General features: G+C 39.5%; 1 protein-coding gene across 3 annotated transcripts in view; it reads right to left on the reverse strand.

Moving 5' to 3' along the window:
• LOC137953712 (mitochondrial arginine transporter BAC1) overlaps window positions 1–14,696 on the reverse strand; it is a 30,754-nt gene extending 16,058 nt beyond the window's left edge. For all 3 annotated transcript variants that reach the window (XM_068801191.1, XM_068801190.1, XM_068801192.1), the window contains exons 1-6: window positions 14,327–14,696; window positions 13,466–13,555; window positions 6,488–6,589; window positions 6,261–6,365; window positions 6,085–6,183; window positions 5,806–6,006 (exon numbers count right to left, since the gene is read on the reverse strand). In XM_068801191.1, coding sequence (XP_068657292.1) covers window positions 5,806–6,006; window positions 6,085–6,183; window positions 6,261–6,365; window positions 6,488–6,589; window positions 13,466–13,555; window positions 14,327–14,413 — 684 coding nt within the window. In that variant the 5' untranslated portion in view covers window positions 14,414–14,696. The remainder of the gene's footprint in view (window positions 1–5,805; window positions 6,007–6,084; window positions 6,184–6,260; window positions 6,366–6,487; window positions 6,590–13,465; window positions 13,556–14,326) is intronic.
• Window positions 14,697–14,968: the final 272 nt, after the last annotated feature.

Here is a 14,968-nt window from a genome sequence, read left to right on the forward strand (position 1 = left end):
AGGATAGGGACAAGCGCATATGGCTAACACACCCAAAGAATGAAGAAAACTTCCCAACTACCGAATACCACAAAAAGGAGATTAAAAAATTGACGACTCTGTTGGGGACATTAGAGAAGCCGCCAACAACAGGTACTTGTTCTTTGGTGTTCTCAAGTATTTCTCCTCGCTCTTCTCATGTTTCCTCTACTCATGTTTTTAATACCTCGAATAAGGTCTCCTTCAACTCCTGGGTCATTGACTCAGGAGCTACAGCTCACATGACCCATTCATCTCAAAATTTTGTTTACTATACCCCTTGCCCAACAATAGAAAAATAACTATGGCTTATGGAGCAATGACAACTGTAGCTGGCCAGGGGGGATGTCTTTTTGAGTGATTACCTTACACTTAAGAATGTCCTTCACGTCCCAAAATTATGCACCAATCTTGTGTCAATCCAAGAACTCACTGCTGATTCTAATTGCAGTGTGTCCTTTAATCCCTCTCATTGTGTTTCGGGAATAGGGCACAAAGAGGATGATTAGACATGCTAGGGAGAGACGGTCTTTACTATCTTGAAGAATTGAATGGATAACAGAGTTAAGAGTTTATCACGATTATCATTCCTTTTCGAGTCATTCAAATCCTAAAAGACAAGATCTGGCTTCAACACCTTCATCTTGGTCACCCATCTTTTAAGGTTTTCAAAATAATGTTTCCTTCACTGTTCAAAGGTTGAGCCGTTGACAGCTTTCACTGTGATGTGTGTGAACTTGCAAAACACAAACTTGCTTCTTTTCCTATCAACAATAAAAGAAAATCAGTTCCTTTTCCCTTGATTCATAGTGATATTTGGGGAGTGTCTACAGTTGCTAATGTTTCTAGGGCACGATGGTTCGTCTCATTAATTGACGATTGCACTCATGTGTCTTGGATTTTTCTGTTAAAAAATAATCTGATGTGAGTGTGGTCTTTCCAACTTTTTATAATATGACCAAAACTCAGTTTGATGTTGGGATAAAGAGTTTTTTATCTAACAATGCTAAAGACTTTTTTAACCAATTTCTCTCTCTTCATTTCCAAGAAAAGGGTATCATCCATAAATCTACTTGTGTTAACACACCCCAACAAAATGGAGTGGCCGAATGCAAGAATTTCTAGCCGTTACAAGGGCTTTCTTGTTTCAAAAAAAGTCCCAAAACAGTATTGGGGGGAAGCAGTTTTAACTGCTGCACATCTCATCAATAGGCTCCCTATAAGAGTTCTGGTCTTCAAAAGTCCAATGAGTGTTCTCCAACATTTATTTCCAGATTTTAATGCATCAACTAATCTTGTCCAAAAAATATTTGGCTGTGTTGCATTTGTTCATGTGCATTCTCAAAATAGAGGAAAACTCGACCCTTGAGTTCTTAAATGTGTCATTGTTGGCTATTCCTCCACAAAAAAGGGCTACAAATTTCTAGCCCTATAAGGAAATTTTATGTGTCAGCTGGTATTACTTTTGTCAAACAAGATCATTACTTTACTAGTCCTTACCTTCAGGAGGAGAAATCTTTCATAGAAGATAAAGATAGGGATTTTTTTCTCCTTGAGTTTCCAGTCGTTTATTCCGAGACAAACATTCTGCCAAACACCACATCTGAATCAAACTTGCAATTAGAAGTTGAACCTCATACATCCAAGTCACAATGAATGTTACATGGGATGCAAACTCAAGACTCTAATGGTCCATTGTAGGTTTACTCAAAGAAAAGAGTACCAATCTATCAACCTATGCCGGCACAATCATTTGATTCTACTTCTGGTCATATCGAAGTAAGTACTCCTCTCGATGATAGTCCCTGAAACACTTGAACAACAGGACTGTGATGTTCCTATTGCTCTTAGAAAAGGAGTTAAAGATGATACCAAACACCCTTTGTATTTGTTCATATCCTATAAGAATCTTTCTCCTAAACACAAGACCTTTCTTACTAGATTAAATGAAGTTGATATTCCTAAAACATTATGTGAGGCATTAGGAAATGAGAATTAGAAAAATGCTATGAAGATTGAGATGAAGCACTTGAGAAAAACAAGAGTTGGGACTTGGTGAGGCTGCCAAGAGCGGAGAAACCAGTTGGGTGTAGATGGGTGCTCACAACTAAATACAATTCAGATGGATCTTTGGAAAGGTATAAGGCAAATAATTTATACAACACTAACCCAAGAAGACACATTTGACTAATTGATGAGATAGTTTATCAAAGGATTGACCAAGAACATGGACACGAAGGCAAAGAGGAAATAATTCACTAGTAGGCTTTAGAATCTGTAAAGGAATCTTACCACTAAGCACAGATGACGATATTCTATTGATAAAAAAACAAGTAGTGAGAACAACATCCCTCCAGTAAGATTTAGGAACCTTCATTTGAAAGAGCATAATGTGTACAACATCGAGTGACGACTTTTTCGTTCTGCAACTCCATTTTGTTGTGGAGTATAGACACAGGAAGACTAATGTAAAAATGGTATTGGCATTACAAAATGTATCAAATTTTTTATTCAAGGCCATTATCATTATGCACAGTATGAAATGAAGAACCAAACTGATTTTTTTATTTTTACTATAAAACTTCAAGAATACATAACAAACTTTTGATTTCTCCCATAGGAGATACACCCTTGTAGTCCGATTGGAGTCATCAATAAACGGAAAAAAAAGGTAATCAGAGACATTGAGTATCCTACAAGGACCCCATACATCTGAATGAACAATATCAAATAAATGATTACTACGACTTGAACTGGGGGAAAAGGACACTCTATGGTGCTTCACGAGTTGACAAGAGTCGCATTGAAATGACAAAGTAGAAGGTAACTTTGGAAGTAATTGGAGTAACTTGGTTAGAGATGGATGTTTTAGCCACAAGTATCACTGGAGAGGTGAAACAACTGCATTGAAAATTGAAGGAGATGGAGATGGTTGTACTACATCTTCCATGTAGTAGAAGTTCTCTTTCGCATACTCGAAACCAATCATCCTCCCTGTCTATAGGTCATAAAAAACACAGTGAATAGGATGGTTTTACGCTGTTATATTGTGGGACCCACCATGGAGTCACAAGCTAGTGGGACCCACCAACATAGGTTGGTTTTACTCTGTTATATTGTAGGACCCACCATGGAGGCACAAGCTAGTGGGACCCACCATGAAGACATGGGCAAGATTTAATCTACTACAATGTGGGACCCACCATGAGATTTCGTGGGACCCACAAGGATAGCCATGAGTTGGCAATCTATCCTAGAAGGGCAGGTGGTTAGAAGATCTTGTGGGATCCACAAATATATCCATGAGTAGGCAACATATCTTGGAAGATCTCGTTTGTATTATATTAGGATTCTATTTACATCAAGTTACCGTAAGTAGTTTTCTTTAATTGAATGTAATTAGGGAAAGGGTTTATTCTATCTAGATTCTACCACGTCCTCCATTATAAATAAATGACTTGTACATGGATTCAAGACATTTGATCATTATTGAAATTGAGAGTTATTCTTCTTGAGTTCTTGAAGGAACTTTTCGAACTTATCAGGGTTTCTCCTATGGCTTTCAAAATCGACTTATCAAACGGATTTCCATCTCCGCTTGTGGCGTCTTCACTATACCGAGGTTCTTGCTTTGCTAAGCAACGGGTCGCGGTTTCCATCCAAACTTGAAAGGTCTTGGGGACGATTACCAGATTTGGTATCGGGTTTCGTCACAGGTTGATGTGGTTCGTATCAGTAGCTATAGGGATGGAAGCATTCTGAGCCATGGATGAAGATTGCAACCAATTGTGCCATGCACTGAATCAACTGTTGAAGTTCCTCCGGTGCACCAAGAGCAATTCCAACTACACCACTAGTAGAGGATTTCCCACTCTTAAGAAAAGTTGAGTTTGCTCAGGCTAGCTTGCCAACTTTGTCCCTGCATTTGTCTGAAATATGATTAGCACATCCACAATGGACACATTTTTTGTCACTACTTCCACCACTACAATCTCAGGCATGCCCAAATGTATCTCTGCCTCATCCTCAACCACCTTGGCCACGTTCACGAGGCGTCTCAAGCGATCTTGAACTAGCTGGATATTGAGACCAGCAGCTTATACCCCCTTGTTATCCTTATTTCCCTATGGAACTCCAGCAACTTCTGCACACATTACACGATTAAAGTCCTTTCTGAGTGTAGGAGTAGTATCATCTGCAAGTAATTGGGCTCGAACTGCATCATATTCTGACCCCAAACCGTCGAAGAATTTATGGAGTTGTCCCTACTGTGCTCGAAGCTCAAATTCTTTGGTGGTGAAGGGATGATATGTCTCAATTTCCTGTAGAATACTCTACAACTCACTAAAATAATCAATAACTGAGTGATATCCCCTCTTTAATCCAAAAATCTCAAATACAACTCATAGATTCTAAATAAGTTGCTCTCTTGATCATAGAAGGCTTCTAGTGACTTCCAAATTTCCTTGGAGGTCTCACAATTCATCACTTGCTTTCTGAATTTTGACTCTATACATTTTAGGAGCTAAGTCATGACTAAACTATCTTCTACCTCCCAATCATCCGTTATCAGGTCAAGAGGATCATCCCTTAAGTATTTTGTCTTCCGTTTAGTCTTCAGATAAATCCTAAACCAACAATAATTTTGTCCATTTAATTTCTCAATAGTGACTATAATGGTCTCCTTACTACTTAAAAATTCTCAGATTTTTTGGCTGGTGTAATCACTTCTCCTGAATCAGCCATCATTCAGTAACTACAGCCACCAGAATTTTCACATATAGATGCCAGAATATACTGTCAAATGAACTAGTATATAAAATAACACTAAAGGAGCAATATATAAGCCTGCACAAATAAAGTGGCGCCCACATAGTGCATAAAATTAGGGCACCAACACAATTGATATGACCACACGTCCACTATACAGTAATCTGTGTGAAACAACTTCAAAAGAGATCAAATAGGGCTTATGTCAGCCCTGGGAATGATGATGCAGGTAATTTGCAGGTCTAGCAGACCTCGCAAGCACAAAATTAGATAGGGGAACCCAAACAACCTTCTAGGGGCAGAAAAAACTTCATAAAGTAGTTCAATTGACAGCACAAGCTATCAACCCTAGGGTTATGGCACAAATAAAGGGAAAAAAATCTAACATTTACCTTCAATCAGTAGTAATTATGTGAAATCCCTCGTTCTGGAGACTATGCATGCTTGAGATGGAGAAAAATCTTGTTAATCCCATAAAAATCAGATCGATTGAAGAAAATATGAAAAATATGAAAAATAAGAAGAAATAGAGGAAGAAAGAAAAGGAAAAAGAGAAGAGAAGAAGTTGGCAAGCTGCATTGAAAGAGTAGCAGCCAATGGGTCTGAGATTGACCCTAATTCTCCATGTAACCTCACATACGTTAAAAGATTACAAAATGACTGATATACCCTCTACACTTAAGCTCCTATAACTCTTTAATTACCCATTAGAATGATAGAAAATTTAACCAAATAGTTTCAACAAGAAGACAAGGTAACAGCTATCCTAAGAGGAACATACGACCATGAGAAATGACTAAAATACCCTTTTACATATGTTTCAACAAGGAAAATGAGCAAAAAAAAATTATTGAATTAAAAAACATTTCCAAGTTACTCCAGATGAATCTGAACCTGAATCAGTTCCATCAACAAGTTTTATGGTCTTTCTTTCCAAAATAGTAAGTCTGAGAAGAGTTTTTAAATATAATTTACACTGATTTTTCTATCCCAAAGATACTATGTTTCAGTACTTACAGCTATGCCAGAAAGCCCGCCACTGACTATGCCAATCCCAACATTTATTAATGCTTTTGGCTGCTCACTAAGGTGATTCAGAGCAGAACCAATTTTTGTATGCATGAAATAACGTGTGTACTCGTAAGTGCTGAAGAAGACAGCATTTCCAATGGATTCTCTCAATATTGTTGCATAATATCCACGAAATATACCCTTAATCTGAAAGAAAGCTCATACATCAACTTCATGCATATACAGTGTCAACCAAGGAAGAAGATGACAAAAGTATCTGCTCACCCCTTCTGTCTTTATGGTTGTCACAGCACAATCAAGAGGACCATTGTATCGATTATACTTGGTATTTGCTAAATCCATTCCATATACTTGCATCCTACACTGAAACAGCTTTAAATGTCACAAGAATTGTGAATAGCACAAAATCATGATTACACATAGCAGGCACACAAACTTACTTTCACCAGCTCAGCTGGACATAGTATTAAACTAATTATAGCTCCACTACAACCTGCTGAAGGAACAACTACCTGGATCTGTGGCCTGCTACTCGACATTTCACCCTTATTATGAACCAACAGAAAAAATGTTAAATCAAACAAAGACACAAGTTAGCTGGTATAATTGTCAAAAACAGGAGACGAAGTTTAGCTTTTAAAAAAAAGGACTTTTTCCATGTTAAAACCTGCAATGTCTTTTTGAGTTGGGAGTACATGCCAAAGAAAAGCGAACTTTCAAACGCCATCCCAACAAAAGAAGATGTTGCACCTCTATAAAGTCCTCTGACCTGAAAAGAGAATGGAATAGTATTTGAGCATGACATGCATTTAAAGGACAATGCATTAGAAAAAGAAACTAGAAACTTGCTTCTGTGACAAGTGAAAATTAAACATCCATGGAAGCTTATCATCAAGGTAATATATCACCAAATAAGTCCAAATTTTGTACATCAAATCACCTAAGACCTGTCATAGACGGCCATTGTTTCATAAAATGCTTGTCAATGAATGGTTTACCATCATTTCATGAATTTGGTGTTTAAATACCTTGATGTTTTAACCATGTTAGGCATATCACCAGAGTGAAATTTTGTTTCTCTGCTTGGTTGTGATAGACCCCAAATTAGTGTTACCTACTCTAGAAGGAGTAAACAGGAGGATAATTAGAGAGTGATTAATGTGGCCAGGGGTATTTTGGGAATTTTATAATGTTAAGTGGTTCGGGAGGGAATTTAGAGGCAGAACAGTGGGAGAGGAAGGGGCGCGTCGTTTTGTCTTCAGAGTATGGCTCAGAAAGAGTACTGGTCTCTCGAATACCAGTGGTTATCGTTGATTATTTCCAGTGAGTTCTACCTTGATTTTGAGAGTGGAGTTGTCATTTTTTTATCTCTATTATCATTGTGCCGAAGGATTACTACTATCGGGGGTTCATTAGCGCTGTTGAGGATTCATTGTCGACTCGAGGAGGTATATTTATTTCGATTTCAGTAATGAAGGTTCGTCGATTATTTCTCCTTGGCTTGGAAATCTTTATTCTTGTTATCGGGTTGTATCATCTGGTATCAGAGCGAGGTTGGGTTCGCCTTTGGATTTCAGCAGTGAAGCGGAGTTTCCGTTTCTTTCCGTTGATTGGATTCGCAAAAGATTTCGTTATTTCTATCGGACGTACAGCAACGCTATCAGGAGAACAACGTCGGGTCGAGAGCGTGAAAAACGATCCTCATGGCAACCACCAAAATGGAGTCGAGGGTGGAATCGGTGGAGGAATCGTGAGCTCAGTAAGGGAGGAGGAGAGCTCGATGAAGGAAGAGGTTCGGAAGATTCTGGCCTTGGAACAGGGGTTGACGACGCTGATTGGGCGTGTTGAACAACTCCTGCGTACCCAAGAGGAGCTCGACCGAAATCTGAATGCGTAGAGTAGGTTGGAGACGACGAGACAAGGGCTGGACTCGGCAGTGGGCGATAACTTGATCCAGAGAGGTATCGGACACGGAAGACACGATGGCGAGGTTGACCGGAATTGGCAGAGCCGATATGAAGTGCGACCCAGAAAGTTAGAGTTGCCAGTTTTTTAGGGAGAAGACCCCGATGACTGGATTTACAGAGCTGAACGCTATTTCTCACTTAACCGGGTATCTCACGGTGAAAAACTGGCTGTCGCAGTAGTATGTCTAGAAGGGGAGGCATTAAAATGGTTCAAGTATGAAAATAACAGGAGGGAGATCATGAACTGGGAAGAATTTCAGTCCTTATTGCTAAAACGGTTCAGAAGTTCCGAAGACGGTTCTCCTTATGAGAAATTTTTGGCGCTGAAGCAGGAGACCACCGTGAGAGATTACAGAAGGCGATTTGAGGATTTGGCTTCCACATTGAAAGATATTCCAGAAAAGGTGTTGGAGTCCAACTTTGTTAATGGGCTTAAGCCTGAAATTCGGGCCGAGGTGAGGGTGTTGGAGCCCAATGGATTGGGAAGGACCATGGAGTTGGCCCAAAAGTTGGAAGAAAAAAATAAAGTTATTAAGCAGACTCGGTTTGGGCTGGGTACTCCAAAACTAGCAGGGACCATAGTTGGGGGTAATGGGAGGACCACGTCCATGGCAGACATGAAGAAACATGAGATGTAGAAGAAGACGCCATTCAAGAAACTCACGGAAGCCGAAATCCAATACCGAAGAGAGCAGAGTTTGTGCTACCGTTGTGATGAAAAATTCTCAGTTGGGCATAGATGTATAAACAAGGATCTACAAGTGCTGATTTTACAAGAGCTGAAAGATGAAGTTATGGAGGATGATGAAGACGGCAAGTGTGAACAGCAGGAGGAAGAGGTTAGAGTGGTTGCTCAAATAGTGGAGGTGTAGTTGAATTCGGTAGTTGGATTAACACTTCCAAAGACTATCAAGATTGCGGGAAGTATCGGAGAACAACCAGTCATCGTACTTATTGATAGGGGAGCAACCCATAATTTTATTTCCACTACAGTGGTAAAAAAAATGTGCCTGCCTTTATCTCCAATAGCAAAGTATGGCGTTCAATAGGGTACAAGTGCGGCACTTCCCAGGGGAAGGAATTTGTAAGGGGGTTCGATTAACTCTTCAAGGAATAGAGGTCGTGGAGGATTTTCTGCCTTTAGAATCAGGAAGCACTGATGTGATTTTAGGTGTACAATGGTTGGAAACCTTAGGAGGAACATATACGAATTGGAAAATGAGACGGTGGTGTTACAGGGAGATCCCTCCTTGCACAAAACTTTGGTTTCACTCAAGGCGATGATGCGAACTATCAAGCATGAGGGACATGGGGTTCTTGTGGGGTTGGACAGTACCACAGTGGCAGCGTCACAACTGAAGAAGGACACGACAGTGATGGTGAAGAAAGTTTTGACGGAGTTGGGGATGTTTTTGCCATGGCCCAAGAGTTACCACCAAAAAGGGAAAAGGAGCATGCCATAACTTTGAAGGATGGAGCTTCACCGGTGAGTGTTCGTCCATACCAGTACCCCCAAATACAAAAAGATGAAATAGAGAGGTTGGTGGGAGAAATGTTGGCTGCTGGAATCATACATACTAGCACTAGCCCTTTTTCAAGCCCCGTGCTATTAGTCAAGAAGAAAGACGGTAGCTGGAGATTTTGTGTGGACTATAGAGCCCTTAACAAGGAGACTATTCCGGATAAGTTTCCCATCCCAGTGATTGATGAGTTGTTAGATGAGCTTCATGGAGCACAAGTCTTTTAGAAGCTGGAATTGAAGTCGGGATACCACCAAATCAGAATGAAAGCAGCAGATGTGCACAAGACAGCTTTCTAGACTCATGAAGGACACTACGAATTCTTGGTCATGCCTTTTGGGCTTACCAATGCACCAACTACATTTCAACCCCTTATGAATGAGGTATTCAAACCCTTTCTCCGGCAATTTGTATTGGTATTCTTCGATGATATTTTGAGATATATAGTCCAAGTTGGAGTGCTCATTGTGATCATTTAGTGGCTGTTTTGGAGAAATTAAGAGCACACAAGCTGTATGTTAATTTTACGAAGTGTTCTTTTGGGAGAGAACAGATAGAATACTTGGGACATATCATTTCTAGAGAGGAGGTGTCAATTGATCCGAGTAAGATACAGGCTATGGTGGATTGGCCCGCACCAACCACACTTAAGGAACTAAGGGGTTTCCTTGGTCTTACAGGATACTACCGGAAATTTGTTTCGGGTTATGGAGATATTGCGAGACCCTTGACTAATTAATTAAAGAAAGAAAGGTTTGGGTGGTCGGATGAAGCCACCGGGGTATTTGAGCGTTTGAAGGAAGCCATGACTACGGTACCAGTTTTGGCTCTACCTGATTTTTCGAAGTTGTTTATTGTGGAGACCAACGCATCTCGATATGGGCTAGGGGCTGTTCAACTGCAAGATCAACGGCCGATTGCATTTTTTAGTCAAGTATTGAGTGAACGAGCCCAATTGAAGTCTATTTATGAAATAGAACTCATGGCCATTGTGTTGGCTATTCAGAAATAGCGTCCTTACCTGCTAGGAAGGAGGTTTTTGGTGCGAACTGACCAGTAAAGTTATAATTCTTGCTGGAACAGCGTCTTGTAAGTGTGAAATATCAACACTGGTTGGTGAAATTGATGGGCTATGACTTTGACATTCAATATCGACCGGGGGCAAGTAATAGAGTGGCGGATGCCTTCTCTCGCAAACCGGACATGATGAATATAGCTGCAGTTTCTGGGGTGCAATGGCTGGATATGGATGTTTTACAACAAGAAGTGGCAGCAGACTCATTCTTACAACAAATTATCACACGATTGCAAACTGGTGACAAGGTAGTAGAGTTTGGGCAGCTCTTTTACAATGGTAGGTTGGTTTTATCTATGACTTCTTCCTTAATTCCAACCTTATTGCGTGAATACCATTGCACACCTATTGGGGGCCATTCAGGAGATGTTAAAACATATAGAAGAATGGTTGTGAACTTATATTGGCTGGGTATGAAGAAACAAGTGACTGAATTCGTTCAAAATTGTGAGATCTGCCAAAAGAACAAACACTTGGCAAGGTCTCCAGCTGGTCTTCTACAGCCTATTGACTTACCAGAGATGGTTTGGGAGGATTTGACCATGGACTTTATTGAAGGGTTGCCAAAGTCAAAGGGCATTGATACTATTATGGTGGTGGTGGATAAGTTGAGCAAGTATACTCACTTTTTGGTGTAGCGGCACCCATTTACAGCCAAAACTATGGCTGATTTATTTGTAAGACAGGTGATTAGTTTGCATGGGGTGCCCAAGTCTACTATTTCGAATTGGGACAACGTGTTTATGAGTCATTTCTGGCAGGAACTCTTTCACCTCCAAGGGACTGATTTGCGGCACAGCACCACCTACCACCCTCAAACAGATGGTCAATCTGAAGTGGTTAACAGGTGTTTGGAGACCTATCTTCGATGTTTCGCTTCTAATAGACCAAAAACTTGGGCGAAATGGTTGTCATGGGCAAAATATTGGTATAACACCAGCTTCCATTCTTCTACAGGTACTACTCCATTCCGAGTCTTATACGGACGTGACCCTCCGTCCTTATTGCACTATAAGTCTAGGACAGCTACAGTTTCTGAAGTCGAACAGATTTTAGAGGAACGGGATGGATGCGTATCTTGACGATTTGAAGATGCAATTACTACGGGCTCAGTAGAGAATGAAGGCCACGGCTGATCTTAAAAGAAGGGATGGAGAGTTTCAGGTGGAGGATCGCAAGTTTGTAAAACTCAGGCCCTATCGGCAACACTCCTTGGCCACTCGGCGCAATGAGAAGTTGGCAGCACATTTTTATGGACCTTTTGAGGTGGTGTCACGAGTTGGAAGAGTTGCTTACAAACTGCAACTCCCACAAAAGTCCTCTGTGCATCCGGTGTTTCTTGTCTCCCAACTTCGTCGAGCAAAAAGAATATCACATTCATCTTCAATTCTTCCTCCACAATTGATTGTTGAATTAGAAATGTAGGTTGAACCTGCTGCCATTTTAAATATACGAAGAGTGGACAAAATGGGCAACAACAGTTGGAGGTTTTGGTGCAATGGAAGGACCTACCCGAATTTGAAGCCACTTGGGAGGATTTTGAGGCAATAAGGCTCCAGTTTCCTGCTTTTCACCTTGAGGACAAGGTGAAAGTTTGGGCAGGGGGTAATGATAGACCCCAAATTAGTGTTACCTACTCTAGCAGGAGTAAACAGCAGTTGGGAGGATAATTAGAGAGTGATTAATGTGGATAGGGGCATTTTGGGAATTTTATAATTTTAAGTGGTTCAGGAGGGAATTTAGAGGCGGAACAGTGGGAGAGGAAGGGGAGCATCGTTTTGTATTTAGAGCGTGCCTCAGGGAGAATACTGGTCTCTTGAATACCAGTGGTTATCGTCGATTATTTCCAGTGAGTTCTACCTTGATTTCAAGAGTGGAATTGCCCGTTTTTTATCTCTATTATCATTGTGCCGAAGGATTAGTGCTATCAGGGGTTCATTAGCACTGTCGAGGATTCATCGTCGACTCAAGGAGGTTTATTTATTTTGATTTCAGCAGTGAAGGTTCGTCTATTATTTCTCTTTGGCTTGGAAATCTTTATTCTTGTTATTGGGTTGTACCAGGTTGTTGTTTTCCTTACAATGATATCAGAAAATGTTCACTGCTACCATTGATTTGAAGGTTGTCATGTCCAATTCATGAACATTAGTGCCCATTATAGTCCAATTTATAGTATTTAGTACCCTTCAAAAAAATTATACCAGTATAAATTTTTAACTACAATTCAAAGTTTAGAATTCAGATAATTTGAGGAAAATAAGATCACATTTACTCTTACTCTTGCACTAAACATGTTCAAAAAATCACGATATCAGCACCCTCTTGACAATAAGCATTGACTTTTTCATCCACCTAAACACAATTCACTAATTAGTGGATTCCATCCAGCAAAGAAATGCAAACTACGACACTTATCGTCCCAGTCTGTTTCGTGCAACCAAAAGTATACCTCATGCACCTAAAAACTGAGGGCAATCCTCAGTACAGATAAAATAGGAAAACTTATCCTTAATCACAGTTGGTCAAGTCCATAGTTTTTTCCTACTTGTCATTGTTTGAGGGAAAGGCAAATATGAGAGTTAAGTGCTCTTGGAATCATTGTTTTTTAGCTCCGTTTATCTATCCTCATCGTCTTTGCCATAGCTTTATCCTTTACAATGTCAAGGTCATCTCCATGAATCCTCATTCCCCAATCAGTTGTGTCAAAAGCTAATTTTATCTCTTTGTTACCCTTCTTCAAGCCTTTATTCATCACTTATATTCATGCTATTTTCAGCCTTTCGCTATTTATTGTCGGTTCCATGCTCCAACTAAATGAAAAAAAAGAACACAAGCTACTCTCTATAAAACTCTTAGACAGGATGAGAAAAGCCAATTTGATTGATTTGATCATTTATCAACTAGTTTGACCCATGGATCATCAAGCCAAATTTCTTCTTAAAGCAATCTACAATAGCTATTGCTAGAGCCTGAAAAAACCCGTATTTTATTGGGGCCAACATGCAAATATACAGCAAAACATCACAGAATTAGTTTCCTTCACACTAAAAATAATTACTTGTCGGCAGATAGGGGATTCTTACTCCTTCACTACTCAAGATCTTTGAGGCACAGTGCAGTGCATTCTTGTACTTCTTTCCTGATGCTTCGGTATTATGCGTCTGGAGTTTCACCTGAGAGATACATATAACTTATCATATGGACCAACAGCCAGGACAGGGATGAGAGACAACTAAAAGAAAACATTCGGCTTCCTTTATGCTAATCAATTTGAAAAAGAACAAGCACATCTGACATAATAAATAAGCTTATACATCTTATTTCAAAAAAAAAAAAACATCTGACATAATAAGGAATCTAATATATGCGCTTCCTCTAAATGTCATTGTGAAAATTTTGATGTGTTACCTGAGACAATGGTCCTAATTGCAATTATTTCAACTAGCTATTTTACATTTTCAAATAACAAGAGAAAAATATGATGAACGTTTTACTGAATAAAAATACAAACTCTCAAATACTTGGGTATTTGAAAGTACAGAGCAGTGCGTTTTTTTAGTAAAATTATAAAGAAAATTTAAGAAATACTAATGGAATTACTAACCACGTTTACAGTCCTCGGTACTTTCGTATGAAAAAGCCAGATATCTTCAGCAAGTTTCGGCTATAATATCAATGAAATAAAAATGTGATTACTGACCGGGTTTACGGTACTTATCGGTACTTTCATACAACCAAGCAGATATTTTTAGCAATGGAATTTCCATTATAACTTTCATCATAGTTTGCGAACAAGAAGTACATGAAAGAAATGCCATAAGTCTTTTTGCATATTTGAGTGGAGAACAGACACCAAACAAAAACTTAATCACAGAGACTCCAACAAATAACAACATCAGACAATAAACAAGGATTAAGTGAACATTATAAGAAGATATATGTACCTTAATGGTGTCGAACGGATGCCCAGTGACAACTGTGGCAATGCCTGCAGCGAAACCGGCGACATACTCCTTTGCAGCATCACCCATTTTTCTACTCTCTAATTCCTCTTCAATTTGTCATCTTAGCTCTTTCCTCCCTTCTCCCAAAACGGAATCATCTCATCTACTCATCTCGGTAGAGAAAATTTATGTCAACAAAAGAACATGAGGGGATTTCACTGTGCAGTCTCCCCTTCACTCCACTTTCTGCATTTTGTCAGTTCGGCACAAGTTCGCGATGAGCGACATTGAAAGCTCAGGACGTGCTGATACGATTTAGATACGGCTCAGGATGGGCTGACGGAGGCCTTCTGCGCGGTTTGATGGCGAAAGTTACATTTGGACCTAGCAAGTGTGCACCGAGTGTCTAGATGAGTAGGTCAAAGATAAAACTTCGAAGAGTTTTTTTTCTCCAAATTTAAAATTGGGAAAAGAGGCTGGACTTACTACCAAACTTTTTGTTTTTTAAAAAATATAATTTATTTATATTAATATTATAATCATTATTTTACTAATAAAATATTAAAATAATATCAACAAAAATGTATAGACTAATAAACAAATATAGAATAATAATAAATAAACTTTAATTATTCAATTCAA

This window comes from Aristolochia californica, unplaced genomic scaffold, assembly GCF_029961685.1.
Source record: "Aristolochia californica isolate CCGP_79_NKW_82.1479 unplaced genomic scaffold, dmAriCali1.0.hap1 SCAF_16, whole genome shotgun sequence".
Taxonomy (NCBI): Eukaryota; Viridiplantae; Streptophyta; class Magnoliopsida; order Piperales; family Aristolochiaceae; genus Aristolochia; species Aristolochia californica.